We start from the raw sequence: 24,658 nt of genomic DNA, 5'->3' as shown, positions 1-24,658 counted from the left end.
GTTGGAGGTTAAAGCAAGAAGCTTTGATGCATAAGAGTCTGGCAGGTCATCTGCATGGAGACTTAAGTCCTCAAGAATGAAGAGAAAAAAAGAATATTCTAGGAAAAAGAAAAATTAGAAGTCTAAGTCAGTGAGAAAGGAGGAGGCAACTTATCAGGAGGTCAATAAATGACAGCTAGCCAGAGAGGTAGTGGGGTGAATAAGACAGATGGTAGTCCTTGAAGGAAGAAAATGGCTAAAGTGGCAGAAGAAGCTGAAATATATAGGAGGAGGCAAGTAGCAGCCCGACACCACCATCACGATCAACTGAGCAAGGTGTGTAGGGGAGAAAGGGTAACCTCTGTGACCCTGGACAGCCTCAGGAGAAAGCCAAGTCTCATTCAAACTAAGGTCATGAACGTAGGCGAGTTCGTTGGAAGTAGAACGGGCATTTCCTAGGGAACATAAGAAAGGGAGAGAAGAGGGAGGAAGGAGGGAAGTAGGATAAGACTGGAGGGATAATGGGTTCATGTGCATGAAAGAGGTGAGAGCTGGCTTGGAGAACCAGCTTAGAGGAAAAGAAGAAGGTGAAGACAGAGACAAGAAGTAGGCGTGTGACAACAGCGATGAGGATGAGATGCTCTCAGGGAAAATTGAGATGGATGGGTGACAGGAAGAACATTTTGAAGCTCAAGAGCAGTAGAAGTACAAAAGATAAAATATCTGGTTAGGTGAAAATGTAGAGAATGGGGACAGTGAACTTGATGTTTGTAGCATCAAATTGGGGAGGATTAGCATAAGCAAGAGAAGATGTAGCAAAGCCACATGAAACACAGAGAGAAAAATCTATCATCCAGAGATAATGGTATGGTATGGCGTATGCCTTCTGAAAGGACCGCGAGATGTCAGCAGCCTAAATTCATGTAGGTTGTGGTGGACTCGGGAAAAGTATACAGATGGGTTGCAAACCCCCCCCCCCCCCCCAGTTGTCCTATGGAGTCATATCTCTCTTAGAAAACATGTTTATACCGGCGGGGGCACTTCCCTTGTACCTCCATGGCTCGCTCCATGTTTCTCTGTCCCCTCCCTCTCTTTCTCCCCACCTCTGAAAGCTCTAGGCCACCAGTTTGAATCTCGATGTTCCCAACAGCAGTTTAGGTATTTCTGTTTTAAAAAATAGTTTGTGTTTGGAGTCCTGACAGTTTTTAGAAATCATGATGTTTCTAGATTAAGACCTTTTATTAGGCCAATGAAAACTAAGTCAAAGGAGTTTGGAGACCACATTGGTCCAGATGCATCACAGTGGTCTGGAAAGCCCGTGCATGTCATTTAGCACCAGCGCACCATTCTTATGTTGGTCCAGTAAAAAGTATCACAACCTATAGTTTCCTCCAGAACCAATATAGCTACTAGAATTTGGGCACTGAAAAATCAGAAGACGTGACCATTCCCAAACAATTAAGTCTGTGAACAGGATCTTTTGTGTGAGACTGGCATACTGTGTTCTAGTCATCAAATTACTGGCAAACAAGCTGACTATCCTAAAAGTGTCCCTAAGAGCCTGGAAGAGACCTGCTGTTCTCGCACAAGACCCTGGGTTCAGATCCATAGGAGCAGACTTGCTAATATTATCTCTGCAATATTTTGCAGCCCATTTTCCTGAACGAGGTGCTGGTGAAGTTACCCACCGACCCCTCTGGGGACGAGCCCATCTTCCACATTTCCCACATCGATCGTGTCTACACGCTTCGTGCAGAAAGCATCAATGAAAGGTAAGGAAGAGCGGCACGATATGGTTTCCCTTGACCTTGCCTCGTAGTTTTTCAAATTGGCCCCTAAATTTCTGAAGTGTCACATGAATTCCCAGGCAGCTTCTGCCATGACCGCCTGATATTGCAGATGTTCTGCATAATGTTTCCTTTTCTTTTTTAATAGCCATATTTCATGAATCAGATGCTAATTAGCTTGTACAAGTCACTTAATTCAGATCTTGCTTTCATTGGGCTCCCCATTTTCATGGTTTTTATGGTGCTTGTCCTTTGATGTTTTCAATATGTTTGGATTTTTGGACTGTCTTTACTATTCTGAGGATAATTTTCAAAGAGGCTTCTGCAGGTAAAGTAGTGCTTTACCCACAAAAATGGCCATTTTGAAAATTGTTTTTAAAATTATGCACATGCACTCTGTATGCATGTAATTTTGTGCACATAGGGGAGAGGCATTCCAGGTGGTGGAATGTGGGCAGGGTTGGGATTTAGGCACATAGAGGTCAATATTTAAAAATCCAGAAAACAGATAACTTATCTGGCTAAAGTTAGTTATATTCAATGGGATAAAAGTCCCACCTAATATCCCGAATAAAGTTTTCTGTGTATACTACCTGGATAACTTTGAAACCTATCCTGGCTATGTCTGAATATTGCCAGTTAGGTTTCAACATTATCTGGGTATGGGTACCCAGATAGCTTTACCTTAACTGGCTATATTCAAAAAATATAGCAGGGTTAAGTGGCAAGCATATTAAACAAACAAAAAACAAAAGCAGCCAAGTGGGCCTGCTGGTGCGATCCCCTACCGGTTTGATTCTCCTTCTACCCCAAGCTCTCCCAAAGGTTTAGCAAAATTTATTGTGAATGGGACTGGTCGCTGCCCCCCCACCTCTAGCCCTCCCTTTTTTTTCTTGCCACACCAACCCTAACCGTCTCGCCCCACCTGGCACCCTCCAGAACCCTCTGTGCCACTGGGATCATAAGACGCTAGTACTATGAGCCTAGCAGTTTCCAGCGTGGCTTTGACAACAGCGCTGGAATCATAAGCTACCGACGTTGCTGTTAGAATAATATTCTGACAGTATAACAATACTGCTATTGCTTTGTGGAAAATAATGTCAAGAAAGCTCCCAAAATTCCCAACAAGAGTAAAAAAAAAAATAGCACAAAAACACTCTAAACAGCAAAATTTCAATTCCAAAACATACCATAAAAAAAAAAAAAGAGCAACTAAAAACTGATTTTTGTATCTCAAATGGCAGTGTCCTTTCAGATGATAATTTTCAAAGCCATTTCTACGTACAGAATTGCATGCCTGATATATGGGTAAATGTAAGTGTGTGTGGCCTGTATGCATGGCCTTTCACCTGCAGTATGAAGAGGCATAGGGTAGGGTTTGGAATTACGCGTGTACTTTTGCATTTTCAAAATCCCATGCAGGAATCAGCTGATGTAATTGTGTGCGAGTAGTTTTGGTGGGGTCATTTTCAAAGGGAGTGAACGAGTGTACAATACTTTTCCTCTTTGAAAACCAGTGTACAGTCTGTGGGTAAAACGTACCCACAGGCTTTACACCAATGCAGATGGTTACAAGATCATCCCCCTTTGAAGAACAGGAAAACTCTCCAGAACACACCATCAGGGTAAGCGTCGATGTTGTGCAGTCTAATAAACAGGGCTCCAAAAATGCTTTCCACGATGGCATAAACACCAACACCCATTCTCTATTACACTAACACTACTCAGAATCATCAATTGACTGGAAAAGCGTGACACGTACCCTCGTCCCTTGAGTCTTGCAGCCCAGTGCATTGAGACACACAAATGAAAAAAAATCTGTCACTTGATGGGCAGCATCCAAACCATTTCAAACCAACCCTGACACCCATTCTTCAACCACCATGGCAGCATCGGGATTATCATCCTTGGAATTGGGACATTTCGAGATTAAAGCTGAATCTGAACATAGCCTGAAGATATTTTGGGGGTATACGTGCACGATGTGCAGTTTTCCCATCTTTTGAAGCCATAATTTTAGACATCCGAATCCATTAATAACAGCAATTCTCCGCTGGCTTTTTATGTATTTGATGATGCTTTTAAGGTAGATGAAATAATGATTGTCAGTGGCTGACTTGAATGCTTGTTCATCTTTGAATGCCGTTTTAAGTGTTATATGTTGTTACGTTTGGCGACTCACGGGATGGTCCCGTGAGCCACCGCCCTCACCCAGACCTCAATGCTCTACTTTTGTGGCACAGTCACCACCAACAGAGGAATGCTGCAGAGCACGACGCACCTCACCTGGATGCCACCATCTTCCCACTCCAGTCCGAGGTTCCCTTATGCATGCACAGCGCACACAGGGGCAGATTTTAAAAGCCCTACGCTCATTCTTCAGCCTGGCCCGCCTGGGCTTCGGCAGTGGCTCACAGCTTCCCTCTTCTTTCTTCGGCCCCGCCGGCCTGAGTTCCAACAGCGGCCCACAGCTTCGGCCCGCAGCCTCCCTCTTCTTTGTTTTGGCCCCATCAGCCTGGGCTTCGCAGCTTTCCTCTTCCTTAGTCCTCTCTTCTTTACTTGGGCTCTCACTGCAGCCTTCAGCTGGAGAAGCATTGGGCATTTGCCACCACCCTACCGTGGTGTTGGGAGAAGGAGGATCACTGGAGAAGGCAAGGAGCTTGTCGCAGGGTCATGCTGCCATGATGCTAGTTGAGAAAAGAAAGAGAACAGGCCTCACACTGCTGTGGCCATCCTTGTAACAAAAAAATGTGTTTCCGCTCTCTAACAGAACTACTGCAGGCTGGCATTGGTTGCAGAGGCTCCACGGGCATGAGGCTGCTGCAACCAACACCAACCCACGTGATTGGCCGGACTGGCCCACTGGGGAATGTCCGAAGCCCCAATAGGCCAATCCGCCCCTGGTTTCCCAACTGGTGCGCCAGGAAAAAAGCCTGACAGGAAGGAGTTGAAGGGCAGCTGCAGTCTTCATTTCCTTTCTTTCCTGGCCTGCAAGATGTCCTCCCACCAGCAGGGGTAGGGGGGGTCAGAGGCTAGTGCTTACCTGTTCCTACAGCTTTCCCCTCTGAACTGAACAAGTCCCAGTTGTCTTGTGAGACTTGCTGGCCCCCTGTAATTCCGATTGCAGAGGGAAGGCAGCAGAGGAGGGAGCAGCAGCACCAGGTAAAGCGCTGCTCACAGACTCTGCCTGTTCTAGGACATAGGAGAGAGAAGGTGCAGCTGAATGTGCCAGTAGGTGTGGGGGAGGGAAATCTGAATGCACCATGAGGTGTGGGGAGACAGGAAAGGGAAAGTGATGATGCTGGGGGGGGGGGGCTGGAGGGAAAGGAAGGAGAGATGATAATTGCAGGGGGGTGGAGGAGAGGCAAGGTGATGATGATGCCAGGGAATGGAGGGAGAGGGAAAGTTATGAAAATGATGCCAGTAGATGGGGGGGGGGGGGGAAGAGGAAAAGATGAGGATGCCAGGGGATTAGGAGGAGAGGGAAAGGAAGAGAAGAGAAGGTGAATGACGCCAGAGGAGAGGGAAGTTGTTGATGATGTCAAGGAATGGAGGAAGAGCAAAGGAGAGAGAAGGTGATGATGCCAGGTGACGGAGGAGAGGGAAAGTGTTTATGATGCCAAGGGTATGGGAGGGAAAGGACAAAGGTGATGATGCCAGGGAAGAGGGAAGAACAGGTGAAGATGATGCTGGGAGGGTGAGAGGAAAGGGAGGAGGATGATGCAGGGGTTGGAGAAGGGAGGGGAGCATGATGATGCCAGGCAGTTGAGGGAGAGGGTTGGGGGGAGACGGAAAGTGATGATGATGCCAGGGAAGAGGAAGAGAAAGTGATGATGATGCCTGGGAGGGGGGAGAGAGAAGGGAAGGGAATGATGCTTGGTGGGGTGGAGAGGGAAGGGAAGAGAAGAGAAAATGATGATGGTGAAGGTGATTGTGTGCCACGATAAAGTGAACTCCGTGCCATGTGCGCCATGACAAATAAATGGTTGGGAATCCTGGTATAATTCACACTTTTTAAACATCTCAGTGTTGTGATTAGTATGAAATGCACTACTTTTGATATATTTTGACATTTTAATATTAATATACATTGGTGGTGGTTGAATCTTTGAATTAGTTTTTGTTTTAAATACCAAACACATTTGAGTAAATCTCTTTCTGTTGACTTGCCTAATAAAGCTTTTTGTGAGGCTCTTTAAGAATAAAATGTAATTGGCTAACTGTTTAGAAATGCATCATTACAGACACATGAAATATGCTGATTACAGGGCACTGATGCTTACGTTTATTAAAGTGAGTGCAAGGAGGATAATTTTTGGAAATCATTTTCCCGGGCAAAATATCTTGGCTGAACGTTTCCGTCCTCTGTCCGGCTAAAAGTCAGTGCGGGCTTTCACAGCGTGTGTATATTTAGAAGATGGTGTGGAGGCATTCCCAGGGGCGGGCTTAGATTGGGAGAGGAAGATAGCACAGGTACCCACTATTTTCACTGCCGCACACACTATTTTATCCCTCTCAACCTATCATACAAACAAGCAGGTGCCAGGTTTGCAGCCATTTTTGTTGTGCGTGCTTTGCATTTGTTTTCAAAGGGAAAGTGCTCACAGTCATTCAAAATTAGCATCCAGCACATATGCTGAAAATGCCTGCGTGCAAGGGCTCAAGCTGTTTGAAAATTGCCCCTTAGGGAAGCAGTTATCTACGGCTTTTGCCCCAGTCACTGTTTTATCCCCGGAAAAGGTTTTAAAATTATCCTCCTTATGAATGAGCACCAGAACTCTAAAAATGTACTTATTTCAGACGTCTGCAACCCCATGCATCTAAATAGGGGCAGCTTTCAGCAAGAAGACAAGATTTCAAGTGGTCTTTGAACATTTCCTCCGTTCTTTCTAACGTTGGGCCTTTACACCCAACTGCCTAGCTTTGAGCACATAGTCCCTAACGTTCAGCTAGCCTTTCAGTGGCAGGTATTCCAGAGCACGGAGTGCTTACTCTGCCCCGCTTACATCTCCCTGAATCATACTTATGAATGCCACAACATGCTGCTGACTCTCTTCCATTGACTGGATGCACATTGTGCGCACAGTCCGATTTCTGTACCAAGCAGAGTCTCCTGCATTGCCTTTGCTCATCGCGTTTTCTTCTCTCTCCCTTGCAAGGACTGCCTGGGTTCAGAAGATTAAAGCCGCCTCAGAGCTGTACATCGAAACAGAAAAGAAGAAGAGAGAAAAGGCGTATCTAGGTAAAAGCAAAGCCCTGTCATGTAGCTGTGAGAAGGGCAGAGAAATGCCAAACTTGTTTCACCGGTTTTCTCCCTTTACAGTTCGCTCTCAGAGGGCAACGGGCATTGGGCGACTGATGGTGAATGTGGTGGAAGGGATTGAACTGAAGCCTTGCAGGTCACATGGTGAGCATGGCCCCCCCTCCCCCCTCCCCCCTCCATTATGTCCTTGGGTTGCAGCCTCAGAGTCAATGCTTTACTAAGCCCACCCATGTTCTCCCCAGGAAAGAGCAATCCGTACTGCGAGGTCACCATGGGCTCCCAGTGCCACATCACTAAGACCATCCAGGACACGCTCAACCCCAAGTGGAATTCCAACTGCCAGTTCTTTATCAAGGACCTGGAGCAGGATGTGCTCTGTATAACCGTCTTTGAAAGGGACCAGTTTTCCCCAGATGGTAAGGAGAGTAGTGGCGTGCATGGGAAAGTAAATGTGGTTTTGTGTCGTTATGTTGCTTTGGCTCAGTTTTATGTTGTTTATATCATCGCCGTGTTACGCTCACTATATTTTTACAAAGCGTCTGCTTTCTTTAATTTTGCATATATTGCTCAAATGCTACAGTGCTTGTAAAACAAAATACCGGCAAATCAGATTTTGTTAGTTTTCTGCGTCGTTATAAATGGGAAAGGGCAGAAAAAAAGCAATATAACAGATATCATTGATGATTTCATGCCATTTTAAAAAGACAGTGGTAGGTATGTTACTAGGCTAATCCCTACCTGAGGCCTATGGGAAGGTGAGAAGCTGAGGCAATGATGGAGCAGCACACTGAGGCAAGTACTGGCTGCTGTCCCTGTGCCTTCCTTCCAAAGAAATTAATGCGGCTTTGACAAATTAGTTTGTGAATCTTTCTAATATTTGCGCTTTCCAAACCACAACCATACAAAACTGTTTGCAAGGTATCCAATAGTCTGTGCATGCAATGGTGTAGAGAGTACTAATCAGTAAAAGAATACTGATGATTGTTTCATTACTACTAGATTACTAGCTGATACATAACATATTATAATAATAAGTAATAGAAACAATAATTAGTAAACTGTAAGAAGCAGCAAAAGGTATCTGTCTTTAAGAAAGTAATTATAAATAAATAAATACATAAATAAATTGGAACTTATTTTTTTTAAATCAATAATCAATTGGTTTTTTTTTAATGAAAGTAACTAAGCATCTTTAACATCATAGGCCTGACAAAAATGCTGCCATCCTTTCCATGCATTCTTAGGATGTGCACTCAGGTTTGCAATGCACAAAATTTACAGCTTTGATAAATCTCGGGTTCTTTCCAATTTACATAAGGCTTGCCTTACTGGGTCAGACCAAGGGTCCATCAAGCCCAGTATCCTGTTTCCAACAGTGGCCAATCCAGGCTATGAGTACCTGGCAGGATCCCAAGGGGTAGATAGATTATCCCAAGAATAAGCAGCTTGGAATTTGCCAAAGCTGGCATTTTCTTTGCAGGATTTCCTGCTGCTACGATGATTGGTGTTCAGTAATTTCGTAAGTAAAAAGTGAAGTGTTTGGCTGGTTCAGTGGCTTCACATCCCAGGGCAGTTCTGTCATCCCATGAGGCAGCTGGTGTTGGGGATGCTGCAGAGAGAGCACTCACAGCCCCCAGAGGGCAGGGAGTATCAGCTGTTGCTCAGCAGCAGCATCTAGTGTCCAAACCTTTATCCACATTGCTTGGGTTCCAAGAAAAGCCACAGTTTGTGGCCCCTGGCCAAGGACTGGGCTGAATTGGGAGAGTGAGGTAAAAATAAAAACCTTGAGTAGCTGAGAATGAAGGTTTATAGCACCATGGGCCAAGAAAGGCTGGTTCCAGTTGGGCTTCCCAATGTCCCTCCTTGTGACCTCTGTTCACTGGACAAGCTGCTCCTAACTGTGCCCTTCTTCCTCCATTGCTAATTCCCAACTCCACACTTTCTGTCTTGGGGCATCATCTTTAGGACTCTCTCCAGAGTACCGGCTCCCTCTCTTCCAGGCCCACTGGATGAAGGAATGTGAGCAGTCATGGGAGACCCCAGAGGGTAGAGACTCATAAAACAGTACCCTGTTAGTTAATTAAATCATGGATATTTTTAGTTTCGTGATTGTGGGGGCTGCAAGATGACCGACCACAAGAAGATCCTATAATTACAAATGGTCCAGATCTACCAGATGATGTCGGGCACGTCGGGCAGATCCCTTTAAGTATGAAGTACCACTGTTGTTAGAGTACTTACTAAACCTCGTATAATCTGAATTAAAATCTAACTCAGTGCGAGCCCACTGACTGTACATGCCATTACATATTAATATATCACCTGAGTCATAGTCAGGCATGCTGGATGTGGGAGGAGTGGGACAGGGCTCTTCGGCAGAGCAGAGCAGGGTCTTCTGCCTGGCCCGTCACCTTCCCCTTGGGTTGAGCCTGCTTGGTTCTGGTGGCCGGCAGGATTTCACTGACAAGATGCATGGCTATGGTCAGGGCAGGCAGTGTTCAAGCAAAGTCGATGTCCAGAGGTCGGGGCAGGTGGAGATCAAGCAGGGTCGGGGTCAAGGCAGGTGAAGAATAGCAAAGCAAGGGCAGAAGTCAGCCTGTGTCAGCAACAAAAGATCAGTCCAAGGGGGGCTGACTGGGAGGCAAGACAAAGAAGGTCACGAAAACAAGGCTAGGCAGAGAGGCAAGGTTGGGCAGAGCAGGAGCACGGAAAGACAAGATAGGAACAGGGTAAAACACACAGGCAGGAACAAGGTAAATCATACAAGCAGGAACAAAGTAAAACAAGGGCTAAACTGGAACAGGGGTGCAAGGGAGGGTATAAGCAAGCTAGATAGGCCACCAGGAGGCCTGGACAAGACAAGGTAAGAGAGGTAGGCCACTGGGAGGCCTAGACAAGCACAGGAACAAGGCACAGAAAAGGCTAGTCCTCTGGGTGACTTAGGACACAAGAAGGTCCACTGGAAACCAGACAAGCAAGGAATACAGGAACAAACAGAATAAGACAAGAAGGCCTAAACAGGCCACGCTGGGTACATGGACAAGACAGAGATATACAGACAGGCTGGGCCACTGGAGAGCTAGACCCACAGGCAAGAAGGGTTACCAGGAGATCCAAGGAAGCAGAAGGGCCACAGGAAGACCTCGATAGGATAGCAGTTTTGCATATAATATTTTATTGTTTTAATCTGTTTTATGTACATGTGGTTTTATTGTTGTCATATTAAGTGCTAGTTTTGTTTTTATTATTGTTTTATATTTCATGTTTTATTATGCATATTTTGGCCTTTTATAGACCTTTTGTACATCGCCTAAGATATAGGCAATTTATAAATTCTAAATAAAGATAAAGAACAAGGCAAGATATGCACAAATGCAGGCAAACAGGAAGCAATAGCAAGACAAAGTAAATACAAAGGCAAGACAGGCAACAGACAAGGAGGGCCACCAGGATGCCCAGACAGGAACTAGGGAAATGAATAAATGAACAGAGATAAGACAGGTCTAGGCAAGAAGGCCTAAACAGGTCATACTGGTGTAGAGACCACCTGGTCTCCACTAAATGGCCCTAGATCCCTGCCTTAAGTACTTCAGCTTAGCGGGAGAAACCACCTGTTCAGCACCTGCCTTTCAGGTTGTCTGCGATGGTTTGATCTCTGTCCAAAAGGGGTAGGGGAGGGGTAGGGGGTCAAGCCCTTACAGAGCATGATCATTTTGGTTTAGCTTTTGGAGAGTGAGGTTTTCTTTTTGGTGTTCCGGTTTGAATTAGGTCCTATGGTATTTGGTTAAGAGGAGATACTTTTCACTCCCATTTTGGAGAAGAGACTTCTGTTAGAGTTTAGATAAATTTTTTTGGATTTTGACTGGAGGTAAGCCCCTGGTCTAGCCCTGGTGAGGGACATGCCCTGGATTCGGAGGCCAGGGAACAGAAGATCTGTGAGCCTCTCTCCCTGTACACGAAGGGCTACAGTGACCTTGCCATTCCAGAAGAACATTTGGGACTTGTAAAGTGTTTTACCTTTAGTTTATGAAGAGGTTTGAGCACCACCCTTCCTCATACTGGAGCTGGGCTGTAATAGCCTGGTTCCTTTTCATTTAGCAGACTAAACTCTTAAGAAAATTCTTGCAACTCATCATATCCTTTGATAGCAACAAACAAGGAGTGGCGATAACTAAGCAAACCTTGTCTAAATGGCTAACCAACTACATAGCACATACCTATCATTCAAAGCTGGGACATGCTCCACAGCAAATAGAGGCACATCACCTATGAGAAATTGCTGCTACCTTAACTCACCTAAATTCTTCATCAATTCAAGAAGTGTGCAAAGCTGTCTTGTAGTCGTCAATTCATACTTTTGTAAAACACTATTGTGTAGAACAAGAATCACATGCAGATAATACATTTAGACAATGTGGTCTCAGTAACATTTTGCATTGACTCTACAACTTCCTGCATCTGTTCAACGGGTTGCAAAAAAAAAAAACAAAAGCAAAGCTTTGAGCATTCCTTCCTGGGCATGTGCAGCCCTGTCTCCTCCCCCATTACCCATAAAAAGCTTCTCAGTCTCATCTGTTCCACAGAGCCTACAGATTACTATTCATCTTTCTCTCATAGTTGCTGTGGTGAAAGTTTCTGGAGCCATAGGAGCTGTTCTCGTAGGATCCCATGAGTTGGACAACATAACACCCTTCTTCTAGGGATTACATTGGTTACCAACTGAAACCAGAATTAAATACAAACTGACCTCCAGTTCCTTCTAATGCCCCTGCACCGATGGGAATTGACATTGGGTGCTGCTGCATTCATGGAAATCACCATCGGGTTCTGATACATTGATGCATCTTTCCAGCGCATCTGCAAAGGAAACTTCCTTGACATGCAGATATTCTGGTTGTTTCCCATAGGCAGCTGAGCTTTTTTCTGAGGCATTGCTTGCTAGCCAGGTGAGATTCTGATCCATGCCCAATCATTTATTTATTTATTTATTTATTAATTATTTTTATATACCGACATTCATCTCAATTGAGATATCACACCGGTTTACATTCAGGTACTGTAGGTATTTCTCTATCCCCAGAGGGCTTACAATCTAAGTTTTTGTACCTGAGGCAATGTAGGGTAAAGTGACTTGCCCAAGGTCACAAGGAGCGACAGCAGGACTTGAACCTTGGTCTCCTGGTTCATAGTCCACTGCTCTAACCACTAGGCTATTCCTCCTCCCTAATCATGCTTTATTGGGTTCAGATGAGAAAATCTTGGAGGTGGGACTAGGGATCTGAGGACTTTTCTGATCAGTAGGGGTCAGTGCCCCTCCCATCACCTCTACAGGAGAGGAGAAAGATTCCTCCAGAGGATCTCTCTTTTGGTAACTTTCTGAAGTTGCAAAAGGAACAGTTTGAGGTTCCCTCCAGGCAACCCAGTTAAGGATGTGCAGTCTCCCCTTTCTGTGGCTCCTCTTAATAAGGAGGAAGACATGATTATCATGTCTGGACTCCATGATTTGAAAGGCGGCTGCTTGCTGCGATGCCGCTGCGGGACAAGCCCGCAAGCGGCTCTAACCTGGCTGGACGCCGGCTTTGTTTCTTCCCGTGGCAGGGAGGCCATCCAGAGCTGCCTTGCCATCTCTTCATGTGGCCAGGAGCCACCACCTTGGTCCTCTTTCATGGCGGTTCCGCCACGTCATTACCTCTCTAAGCGGCCAAGAGCGCCACCAACATTGTTCCTGTGACTGGTGGGGCCACTGATGCCTGGTGTCACCCCTGCCATTTTCGCGGCTGGGAGCCACTGCTGCCACTGTCCATCTCGTGGCTGGGACGCCACCGATGCCTCTGCCTTCTCTATGCGGCCAGGAGGTTGCCCGACACCAGCTTCTGCTTAGGTGCGCGCATCCGCTTCTCCTGTTGATTTAAAGGGCCCGCGGTTGGAAAAGCCCCACGGCCCTCTTTGATGACATCATTGTCTCGTCTTGTCTTCTGCCCTATAAAAGGGCTTTCCTGCCAAGTCACTGTTGCTTTTGCAAGGATCCTCATGGTTGTCCATGGCTCTTAATCCTTCAAGGTCTTTTGTGGTCATGTTCCTGTCTTGATGATCTTCATGTTCTTCATTGGATGTTCCTGGCCTTCTTGTTCCTGTTCCATGTTCCTGATCTCTTGTCAGTTCCTCGTCCAGTCTTCTGAATCTTTGCCTCATTCACATCTTCTGAATCTTCACCTCGTCCAAGTCTTTGGTCAAGTTCTGGATGTTCCAGTCCTCATTCCCAAGTTCTGCCTTCAGTTCCTCTCTCGTCCTTCCTCCAAGTGTGCCAGCGTCGTGGTCCATGACAGGTTGTGTAGGGCGCCTCCTGGCACAAGGCATGTCTCCAAGTCCATTTTCGCTGGGTCACGTCCTTGGAGTCCATCCTTGTTTTAGAGTTCCAAGTTTCAAGTCAAGTTCCTAGTCATATTCCTAGTTCCGGTTTCCTGAAGCTTGTCCAGCCAGTGGATCTCCATGTTCCTTGTTCCAAGCCATTTCCTCATTCCAAGGGATGTTCTGGCTCCCGTCCTCATCAGAGTTTCAGTTTAGAGCCTGTCTTGCTCCTGGCGTGGTCCATGACTAACCAGTGGTTGATTGTGTAGGGCGCGCAGCGGGACAGTATGGCCCGCGACCAGCCTTCGGGCTGTGTAGGGTGCACTGTGGTGCAGTGCCCGTTGAAGCTGAACTCTAACCTGAACCTGAGCCTTCGTCCATGTTCCTTGTCTCCAGAGCCTTCATCCATGTTCTTCATCTTCAGAGCCTTCTTCCAAGTTCCAAGTCTTCTGTGTCTTTGTCCACATTCCTTGTCATGCCATGTCTTGTCCTCAGCCTTTGTCTGTCCTGACGCACTCGCCGTTCCAAGCAGCAGGTTTGAAAGGGCTATCGAGTGGCCGGAGGGCTACCCCAGAGACCAGCATTGTGTTGTTGGGTCTCACCCTGTGCATGCAGGTTCAGCTGAAGCCAGAGAGCTACATTCCAAGTCCAAGCTACGTTCCAAGTCCAGCCCATGCCTGGATACACTCGCCACCCACGGCACTTACCTTGGAGCCCCACCCTGAGAGTGTACTGTGGTCCAAGGGTTCATTCTCTCTCGAACAAGCAACCGCACCCCATGCTCGCAACACTGCTACAGCATCAATCTAAAAGTTGAAGCCACCCTCAAGAAAGTCAAGAGGTTTAGGATCTTCTTTACTTCCCTGGTACTCTTGGGAAGAAAATATATCAAGAGGCTATGCTTGATGCTTGCATAGCCTTCTATCCAGATGCCAGTACATGCAGGATCTGATGAAAACTGAAGAGGTGTCAGAGCAACTCCTTCAAAACACGGTGTGTTTCTAAGGTTGCTAGTGGTTGCTAAAGTGAGGAAAAAGCATTGTCTGTTGACCTTTGACGTTTTGAATACCACATAATGGAGAGAATTGTTTGGACAATAGGGTTAAGAAACTGGTGGCTCAGTGTTAAGGCCACTGCACACCCTCTCCATTACCACGCTAGGCCCACCATCCACAGCAAGGAGGCTCATAAATTGGGAACTGAAGAGGGAGGAGACTGTACCCGCTGTCCTCATGTCCCTGTCAGCAACAGGTCCTCGCTATTGCCCTAGACAGCAGAGGGGTCAAAAGCCACAGTCTGCAGCCTAGCCAAGATCTGGCACAATGTTTTGACTGGATAAGGGAAAGCATAGCCCAGACTCCATTGTCAGTGTTGGAGAGCCTTCTGGTAGATAGAAAGATGAGGTTTTAAGTAAACCAGTAGCTCAGAGTGTTCTCAGATACTCAGGTTCTCAGCATAATCAGAGGAGGAGAGTATGCATATGCAATATTCCTCCAAATCACTCACCAAAAAGCACTTGAGTAGCCTCTCAATATCAAGTATTGCCACAAAAGGAGTTTTCCTCTCTTTTAGAAGCCCATGAAGTCAAATACGTGTCACCAAGAGTAAAAGGACTGGATTCTACTCAAGTATTTTCTGATGTTCAAGTATGCTGGGGAACTTAAATCCATCCTAGACCTGAGGGTGTTGAAGTAAGGGAAAGTTCAAAGTGGTTTCCCTCAGCATCCTGATTCCTTTTCTAGAAAAAGGGGACTGTCTGTGCTCCCTAGACCTAGGGAAAAATTACACCCCCATAGAGATCTTTCCTGCTCTCAGGAAGCATCATCTCCAATATCGCATGTTCCCAGTACGGACCCAGATCAGTCCATACTCCTGGGTTTTGCCTCCCTTCCAGCAGATGGAGACAGAGAAAGTTTTATTGACACTGTCACTTAACCTGGTGTGCCATCTGCAGTCTGTCAGTATTTCTCTGTCTCCAGCAGATGGAAGGTGGTGCAAATTCTACAGTCTGAGAAGATTTAAAAAAAAAAAGAGATATAAAGGCAGTTTTAGGGATAGAATGACAGGTTAGCCCTCCCTGAAGGTCCGTAGGTCCTGGTGGGGGCCATCCTTTCAGGTAGAGGAGCAGACGGTGGTGGGGAGGGGGGGTTGGAAACCCCTGGGTCTGTCCGGATCCTTGACCTGCTGAGGGGGGAGATAACTGGTGGGGCCAGTTCTCCTCCCTCCTACAGGTGGACAGCCGAAGCCTGCAGCCACTAAAGGGAAGTTTTGTTTTTGTATAAAGTTATAAAAAAGAAAAAAAGGCCTCTCAGTTTTTATTATTTTGTTGTTCTAGTCGGCTGCTTCGGCCGAGCTTTGCAGCGTGCCGCTTCAGGGATGTTGGGTGCGGTTGAGGCTGATTCTTGCAGTGTGTTTTGCAGGCAGACTGGTGCGGCAGTAAAAAAAAAAAGAGGAAGAGGAAGAGAACCATGCCGTGCAGTGGCAGTGTATATAGAGAGATACACACACAACTTTCTCTTACTGGCACTTTCTCTTACTGGGACTTTCTCTTGCTGCATTTCTGGGGGAGAAGGCAGCTCGGGGAGTGCAAAAAAAGGCTTGGAAAGGCAGCAATCCTCCTCGGGAAGTGTGGGGGGAGCCGAGCAGCCTGATGATGTCTTCCTGATTTCGGCAGGAACGGTGGCCATTTTATCCTCTTTTTCTGTCACAACTGACAGGGCCTGCAAAGATGCTGCCCTGCCCCCACCACTATCGCCAGCAGATCGAAGACCCTCAGAGCCCCAGGGGTCCTGGGATTCTCTGGTGGCGGAGGAGGAGGTACCACTCCTGGAGCAGGATCCGGAAGACCCAGGGGATTTTTCCCCGGATTTTGTTCTTCTTATGCACAAGTCATTTTTGACTAGAAGAGCGGCTGGACGTCGCCTTCACAAGCCAGTGGACCTGCAGGAGCCAGTTCTGGCTAAGACGCCTCAATCGGATCGATCTGGTGGGGCGACCAGAGTTCAAAGAGTGTTGGGGCAGCATTTGCATTCGGGGAATGCAGATGATACCTCGGAGAGCTCGAATAATGGTGATCCTCTGGCTGGAGATCCATCGGACTGGATCCTCCTTTGGATACCACAGACCCTGATAATTCTCAGGATCAAGTACCCTTTGTGGAGAGAGATGATCCAAAGGTGGTCCGTTTTTTTGCTGGGAAGAATTATGGCCCTTAATCGCATGTGTCCTAAAGGAACTAGGTATTAAAGAACCCCAGGCTGATTCGGACCACGAGGGAGTGGATCCGACCATGGAGGTCTTAAGGGAACCAGCAAAGGCGTTCCCCTTTCACAAATCAGTGAAGAAATTAATGCTTCGGGAGTGGGAGACTCCAGATACAGGTTTGAAGGTTGGCAGAGCCATGGAGAAACATTGCAGGAAAACACTTTGGATCTGTTGCGGATGCTAAAGGTTGATGCTTCGGTTTCAGCAGTGACGAAGAAGACAATTCCGGTGGCAGGATCAGCGGCGCTTAAGGATATGCAGGATAGGAACATAAGAAATTGCCATATTGGGTCTATTCAAGGGTCCATCAAGCCCAGCATCTTGTTTCCAACAGTGGCCAATCCAGGCCACAAGTTCCTGGCAAGTACCCAAACACTAAGTAGATCCCATGCTACTGATGCCAGTAATAACAGTAGCTATTCCCTAAGTCAACTTGATTAATAGCAGTTAATAGACTTCTCCAAGAACTTCTCCAAAACTTTTTAAATCCCAGCTATGCTAATGGCACTAACCACATCCTCTGACAACAAATTCCAGAGCTTAATTGTGCAATGAGTAAAAAAAAATTTTCTCTGATTAGTTTTAAATGTGCTACTTGCTAACTTCATGGAGTGCCCCCTAGTCCTTCTATTATCCAAAAGAGTAAATAACCAATTCGAATCTACCCATTCTAGACCTCTCATGATTTTAAAGACCTCTATCATATCCCCCCTCAGCCATCTCTTCTCTTAGCTGAACAGCCCTAACTCTTTAGGCTTTCCTCATAGGAGAGCTGTTCCATCCCCTTTATCATTTTGTTCACCCTTCTCTGTACCTTCTCCAGTGCAACTATATCTTTTTTGAGATGCAGTGACCAGAAGCAGTCTCACCATGGTGTGATACAGAGGCATTATGACATTTTCCATTTTATTTACCATTCCCTTCTTAATAATTCCTAACATTGTTTGCTTTTTTGACTGCCGCAGCACACTGAGCCGACTACTTCAATGTATTATCCACTATGATGCCTAGATCTCTTTCCTGGGTGGTAACTTCTAATATGGAACTTAACATCGTGTAACTACAGCAAGGGTTACTTTTCCCTATATGCAACACCTTGCACTTGTCCACATTAAATTTCATCTGTCATTTGGATGTCCAATCTTCCAGTCTCCTACAATTTATCACAATCCGCTTGTGATTTAACTATTCTGAATACTTTTTTATCATCTGCAAATTTGATTATCTCACTCTTCATAGTCCTTTCCAGATCATTTATAAATACATTGAAAAGCACCGGTCCAAGTACAGATCTCTGAGGCACTCCACTGTTTACCCTTTTCCACTGAGAAAATTGACCATTTAATCCTACTCTCTGTTTCCTGTCTTTTATCCAGTTTGTAATCCACGAAAGTGATTCACTCTTATCCCTATGACTTTTTAGTTTTTTTAGAAGCCTCTCATTGGGGACTTTGTCAAACGCCTTTTGAAAATCCAAATATACTGCATCTACCGGTTCACCTTTATCCACATGTTTATTAACCCCTTCAAAAAAAAATGAAGCAGATTTGTGAGGCAAGACTTCCCTTGGGTAAATCCATGTTGACTGTGATCCATTAAACCATGTCTATCTATATGCTCTGTGATTTTGATTTTTAGAATAGTTTCCACTATTTTTCCCAGCACTGAAGCCAGGCTCACTGATCTATAGTTTCCTGGATTGCCCCTGTAGCCCTTTTTAAATATTGGGGTTACATTGGCCACCCTCCAATCTTCAGGTACAATGGATGATTTTAATGATAGGTTACAAATTTTAATTAATAGATGTGAAATTTCATTTTTTAGTTCCTTCAGAACCCTGGGATGCATACCTTCTGTCCAGTTGATTTGCTACTCTTTAGTTTGTCAATCTGGCCTACTACATCTTCCAGGTTCACAATGATTTGGTTCAGTTCATCTAACTCATCACCCTTGAAAACCATCTCCGGAACTAGTATCTCCCCAACATCCTCATTAGTAAACACAGAAGCAAAGAATTCATTTAGTCTTTCTGCCATGGCCTTATCTTCCCTAAGAGCCCCTTTAACCCCTTGGTCATCTAAAGGTACAACCAACTCCCTCACAGGTTTCTTGCTTTGGATGTATTTTAAAAAGTTTTTATTATGAGTTTTTGCCTCTACAGCCAACTTCATTTCAAATTCTCTCTTAGCCTGCCTTATCAATGATTTGCACTTAACTTGACAATGCTCATGCTTTTTCCTATTTTCTTCAGATGTATCCTTCTACAAATTTTAAAAGAATTTTTTTTGGCTAAAATAGCCTCTTTCACCTCACCTTTTAACCATGCCGGTAATCGTTTTGCCTTACTTCCACCATTCTTAATGCATGGAATACATCTGGACTGCGCGTCTAAGATTGTATTTTTAAACAATGTCCACGCCTGTTGTACACTTTTAACCTTTGCAGCTGTACCTTTCAGTTTTTTTCTAACTATTTTCCTCATTTTATCAAAGTTTCCCTTTTGAAAATTTAGTGTTAGAGCTGTAGATTTACATATTGTCCCCCTTCCAGTCATTAGTTCAAATTTGATCAGTTATGATCACTATTGCCAAGTGGCCCTACCACCGTTACCTGTCTCACCAACTACTGCATTCCACTAAGAATTAAATCTAAACTAGCTCCCTCTCTCGTTGGTTCCTGAACCAATTGCTCCATGAAGCAGTTGTTTATTCCATCCAGGAACATTATGTCTCTAGCATATCCTGATGTTACATTTACCCAGTCAGTATTGGGGTAATTGAAATTTCCCATTATTACTGCACTTCCAAATTAGTTTGCTTCCCTGATTTCTCTTAGCATTTCATCATCTGTCTGACCATTTTGGCCAGGTGGATCGTAGTATACTCCTATCACTATACACTTACTCAACACACATGGGATTTCTACCCATATAGATTCTACTGAGCATTTAGTCTCTTGTATGATCTTTATCCTGTTGGACTCTATACCCTCCCGGACATAAAGTGCCACACCCCCACCAAGTTGATCCTCCCTATCAATGCAATATAATTTATATCTTGCTATAGCACTGACCCATTGGTTATCCTCCTTCCACCAGGTCTCTGAGATGCCAATTATGTCTATCTCATCATTCACTGCTAACTTTCCCATCTTACTTCTTAGACTTCTGGCAAATTTGCATGCAAATTCTAAAGCGTAACCGTGCTCTATCACACTTAGGACCCACTGATCTGACACGACCTTGGCCCACTCCTTGAGAAAACGTGTTATCTGACCTCTGATTCTTGGAACAGAGGAGCGGGCCTGTCTCGCTTCATTGGGTAGACTTGGAATCGGAGGCCTCCCGTGGCCATGGGAGATTCTCCTGTGTGTGCTTCTGCTTTGGCCGCTGGTGGGCAAGGTTTTGCGAAGAATAGAAGTCTATCCGGGGCAAGTAATTCGGGTGGCACCGGAATGACCCCATCGGCTGTGGTTCGTGGATTTAATCAATCTCGCAGTGGACAGTCCGCTGCATCTGGCTCATCTTCCCAACCTGCTGCACCAAGGTCCCATATTTTTGGATCAGGTGGTTCGCTTCTCTCTCACGGCTTGGCTTTTGAGAGGAGGTGCCTGAGAGGAAGGGGTTATCCGGAGGATGTTATTACCACTTTGTTGCAAGCAAGAAAGAAGTTCACCTCCTTGGCATATGTGCGGGTGTGGAAGGTTTTCGAGGCTTGGTGCAGGAAGCACAGCGTGGATCTGACTCGAGCTTCGGTGGCCCATATTTTATCTTTTTTGCATCAAGGTTTGGTGAAAGATTTGGCTTTCAACTACTTAAGGGTCCAGGTAGCGGCCTTGGGGTGCCTTGGAGACAAGAGGCATGGGATGTCTTTGGCTGCACATCTGGATGTGGTAGGTTTTCTGCGAAGTGTGAAGCATTTGCGTCCTCCAGTGCAGAAAGTGTGTCCCTCTTGGAACCTAAACTTGGTTTTTAAAGCAATGTCTGGGACGCCATTTGAGCCGCTGCACAAGGTGACTTTGAAGGATCTTACTTTAAAGGTCATTTTTCTGGTGGCAATTTGTTTGGCTAGAAGGATTTCGGAGATACAAGCCCTCTCATGTAGAGACCCTTTCCTAAAGATTTTGGATTTGGGTGTCTCTTTGTGTATGGGGCCTTCCTTTCTTCCGAAGGTTGTTTCGTCTTTTCACTTGAATCAGTCTGTGGCGTTACCAGCCTTTCCAAATCTGGATAGGACAGTTCCTTTGGATAAGGAGTTGAGGTGTCTGGATGTAAAGCGGGAGCTGTTGTGGTATCTGAAGCTCACTAATGTTTTTCATTCTCTCGAGTGGTATGAAGAAGGAGGAGAAAGCCTCAAAACCAACCATAGCGTGGTGGTTGAAGGAAGCCTAGCTTTGGTGTACATTTGCATGGGCTGGTTGGTGCCTCAGGGTCTGACAGCTCACTTGACTCGGTCACAAGCAACATCCTGGGCTGAATGTCAGTTAGTTTTGCCGCAAGAGATTTGTAGGGTGGCTACTTGGAAATCATTGCAGACTTTCTCCAGGCATTATGTCTGGACATCTAGGCACCAGAGTCTAGGAGCTTTGGTGAAAGCAAATGATCTAGTTCTGTTTGGCTAGCAGATAATATCTCTTCCTGTTATGTCAAGGCAGGCTTGGAACTGGTGGGGTATGTCTGAGCCAATGTTTGAGCCATGGTGACATTGGTAGCCCTTCTGAGATCTCCCTCCATGGAGGAGATCTGTAAAATTTCAGTGTGATGTTCTCTCTGCATGTTCACATCTCACTACTGCTTTTGACAAAAGCTCCCGACACAACATTATTTTTGGCCAGTCTGTCCTACAGAGTCTCTTTGAGTTGTAGAATCCAAGTTGATCTGTCCTAGGGCCCGTTAACATGGTTCCAAATTACTATTAAAAGAATTTAACAGAACGTTAAGATGGCCTGTCTCCACCAAAAACAGTCTTGTCTGTTGGCTCAGTTTTGAGTTTTGTCTTTTCCTTCTTTTGTTCTGGACAGCCTGTAGCTTAGGTTTCCCTGTGAGAAGACTGCCATCCTGCTTGTCCTTGGAGAAAGTGGAGTTACTTACCTGGAACAGAGGTTCTCCGAGGACAGCAGAACGTCAGTCCTCACAAATCCTTCCCACCTCCCCTTGGAGTTGGTTTCTTCAAGTCTCAGCTTTATTGTGGATGGGATGCGGGAAAGTGGATAGGGCTGTGCATGCCCAGTGGGGCACGCTGAAAGTTTCTAGAAGCTTTGACATCAAACCTCCATTCCAGCCTGTATCTGGTGATGTTGCATTGTGTGAGGACTGACATCCTGCTGTCCTTGGAGAACTCCTGTTACATGTAAGCAACTCTGCTGTACTAGAAAATAATTTGTTTTGTCTGTGTTTCAGTTAGGTTGTCTCATTTATGTATCTGTACAGTGCTGCATATGCCTAGTGGTGCTATAGAAAACAGTAATAGAAAACTGCTGGACCATAAATAAAAGTGGGGTTTTACTGTAGAAAACATTTAAATGAGATGGTTGAGATCCTCTCCCTCCTGGGAGGCTGTGAACACTGCCTCCATGACATCCCAGCCTTGATTAGCCCAGGAAGTAGTAAAAAACTGTTTCCCTGTCATCCCATCAACTTTCTTTGTCCCATCCCCTTCTTGCTACTCCACACAATCTCTCTCTGCTACCACTTTTCCCCTCTTCCAGAGAGGACTCCAGCATTCTTTCCCTTCCTCCCTCCCTGCCTGTCCCCAGCGCTCTCCTCGCTCCCATCCCCCCATTAGTCACAGCTCACAAACCTGTGCCCCCTTATTCTACCCTCAGCTGAATCACAGCCGCAGATCCTCCTCCCAGGCTGCCTGCAGTGTGTTTGCTCCCGGCCTACTCCTCCCTTACCTGCAGGCTTACTAAAGGAGATTGGCTGGAGCGGTAAACAAGAGGTGCCCTGAGCTTTTCAGTGACTCCCCGGAGACTCAGCAGTTCATACAAATTTCCAGAGTCTTTGGGGGAAATCCAGAGAATTCCCAGGTATGCTGGGTGGTATTTCTGTCTGAGGAATGTGCCCACCAATAAAACGTATGATAGTCAGATCAGTTCATTCAACCTTTTCCAGCCTAGAAACACATAGACACACTGCAGCCAAGAGTGACATTATCATATCTCCTTACTATAGTCTTGGTTACAGTCTGTACTAACGGACTAAAAATTAGGGCTCTTGGATTTTCCATTTTCATGGGCATATGCAGACAGAACAGAAAATTCAATTTGATTTGTATTTATCATTTATCTGGTGGGGGGGGGGCACTAAAAAAATGTATGTGGGTGAGTAGTACTGGTGACTGAGGGAAAGCAGCATGTCAGCAAGTTACAAACAGAAAACAAAAAATCTGATTTTAAAAATCTCAGAAGAAATGTAAAATGAACAGCAAAATGCTCGTTCTTATTTTTAGGAAGTATATGCTTTAGTTCTTCTTCATAAATACTGTATGTTAGGCCCAGAGAGAAGGTGGAAAACTCAATGTGTTAAGTCAGATTATTTTAAGTTACAGAAAAAGAAAATACAGAAATGTGTGCTTAGAATAAATGCAAAAAAATTGTACATTAAATGGAAAGGAATTTTAAAAAGGTTGAAAGCCCTAAATAAGCTAACAGTGTTTATGTATTTGTATATTTATTGGGATTTATTACCCGCTTTTTTATGATTGTTCACTCCAAGTGGGATTCATTCCTTAAGCTGCTACAGTTTAGCTTGAAGTGAAAAAAAATGACTTTCTTCCTGATACTTTGTCCGAGATGCAGGATTGCTTCTGAATGATAGTGCTCCGCTTGTGTTTCAGACTTCTTGGGTCGCACTGAAATCCGCGTGGCAGACATTAAGAAAGACCAGGGCTCCAAGGGACCGGTGACCAAGTGTCTGCTCCTACACGAAGTCCCCACGGGCGAGATCGTGGTGCGACTGGACCTGCAGCTGTTCGACGAGCCGTAGGAGGACCCAACGCTGGGGTTTCTTGGTTTACCATGCTGAGCAGCAGGGGGGCCCTGCGGGAATTGTCTAAATGCCATACTTTATTTTACCCAGCAAACTGCATCGCCTACGTTGGACACTTAAGTAGCACAGCAGAGAAATGGTTGAGTTAGTGCAAGTTTGAACCTTGTGGGCAGTAAGACCACTAGCAGAGTTTCAATCCATGTTCTCTCCTGTAACAAGGAGCATTGCTTTTCAGTCTGAATTTTGCCTGACTTTTTCTTTTGCTGTCTAGGATTGTCTGTGAGATGGATGTGGGCTCTGAACAACCATGAGAGGAGACTGACCATCCATTAATGGGGGTCAAAGCCCTTGACGTCTGCCATTGCTACGCTCAAGGTTCTAACTAGTGTTGCTTCATCCATTTTTTAACCTGTGTTTCATTTTAAAATGAAACTGCCATTTCTCATTTGTCTGCAGATGGCTTATCAAAGCAATGTCTTGTTTTTACTCTTGGTAATCCTGAGGTTGAACTCAGAATTCTCAGATTTAGGAAAACTGTGTGATTTTTTTTTTTAATGTGGAATTTCCAGCCTACAGGGAGTTTACGGCATCTGCTTAGGGTCTATGGACATGACATGCGGTACTGCAGTTGCCAGCTGGTTTAAATACCACTTCAGAAGTGCAATCACTATGATTTAAAGGATATATGTAAAATTCCCAATAGGAACTGAGTGCCTGCTGCCCAGAAAGTGCTGGTATAAAAATAGTTGAGAGAAAGCAAGCATTGCGATTTGCCAGGGAAGTCATGTGACTATGCATAGAAACCCTTTACTCTGCCATCAGTATGTCATGAAGTACTAACCAATAAAACTGCAGCCTCATCGATGCACTCCTGCTCTAGCCAGATTTCAAATGATACAATTAGGCCTACAGTAAAAAGGAAAAAAAAAATATATATATATATATATATATTAGATTTTTTTACATTTTCAAACAAAATATGAGGGTAATTTCCTGATCCCAGAACATTTTGTAAATATAATTACACAC

General features: G+C 45.2%; 1 protein-coding gene across 5 annotated transcripts in view; it reads left to right on the top strand.

Annotated features, from left to right (window-relative positions):
* ITSN1 (intersectin 1) overlaps window positions 1-23,866 on the top strand; it is a 520,117-nt gene extending 496,251 nt beyond the window's left edge. For all 5 annotated transcript variants that reach the window (XM_029603536.1, XM_029603539.1, XM_029603538.1 and 2 more), the window contains 5 exons: window positions 1,630-1,751; window positions 6,926-7,008; window positions 7,090-7,173; window positions 7,272-7,445; window positions 23,478-23,866. In XM_029603536.1, the coding sequence (XP_029459396.1) occupies window positions 1,630-1,751; window positions 6,926-7,008; window positions 7,090-7,173; window positions 7,272-7,445; window positions 23,478-23,626 (612 nt within the window). In that variant the 3' untranslated portion in view covers window positions 23,627-23,866. The remainder of the gene's footprint in view (window positions 1-1,629; window positions 1,752-6,925; window positions 7,009-7,089; window positions 7,174-7,271; window positions 7,446-23,477) is intronic.
* The last annotated feature ends 792 nt before the right edge of the window (window positions 23,867-24,658 follow it).

This window comes from Rhinatrema bivittatum, chromosome 5, assembly GCF_901001135.1.
Source record: "Rhinatrema bivittatum chromosome 5, aRhiBiv1.1, whole genome shotgun sequence".
In the NCBI taxonomy this organism is placed as follows: domain Eukaryota; kingdom Metazoa; phylum Chordata; class Amphibia; order Gymnophiona; family Rhinatrematidae; genus Rhinatrema; species Rhinatrema bivittatum.
This window is presented reverse-complemented; position numbering and strand designations above follow the sequence as displayed.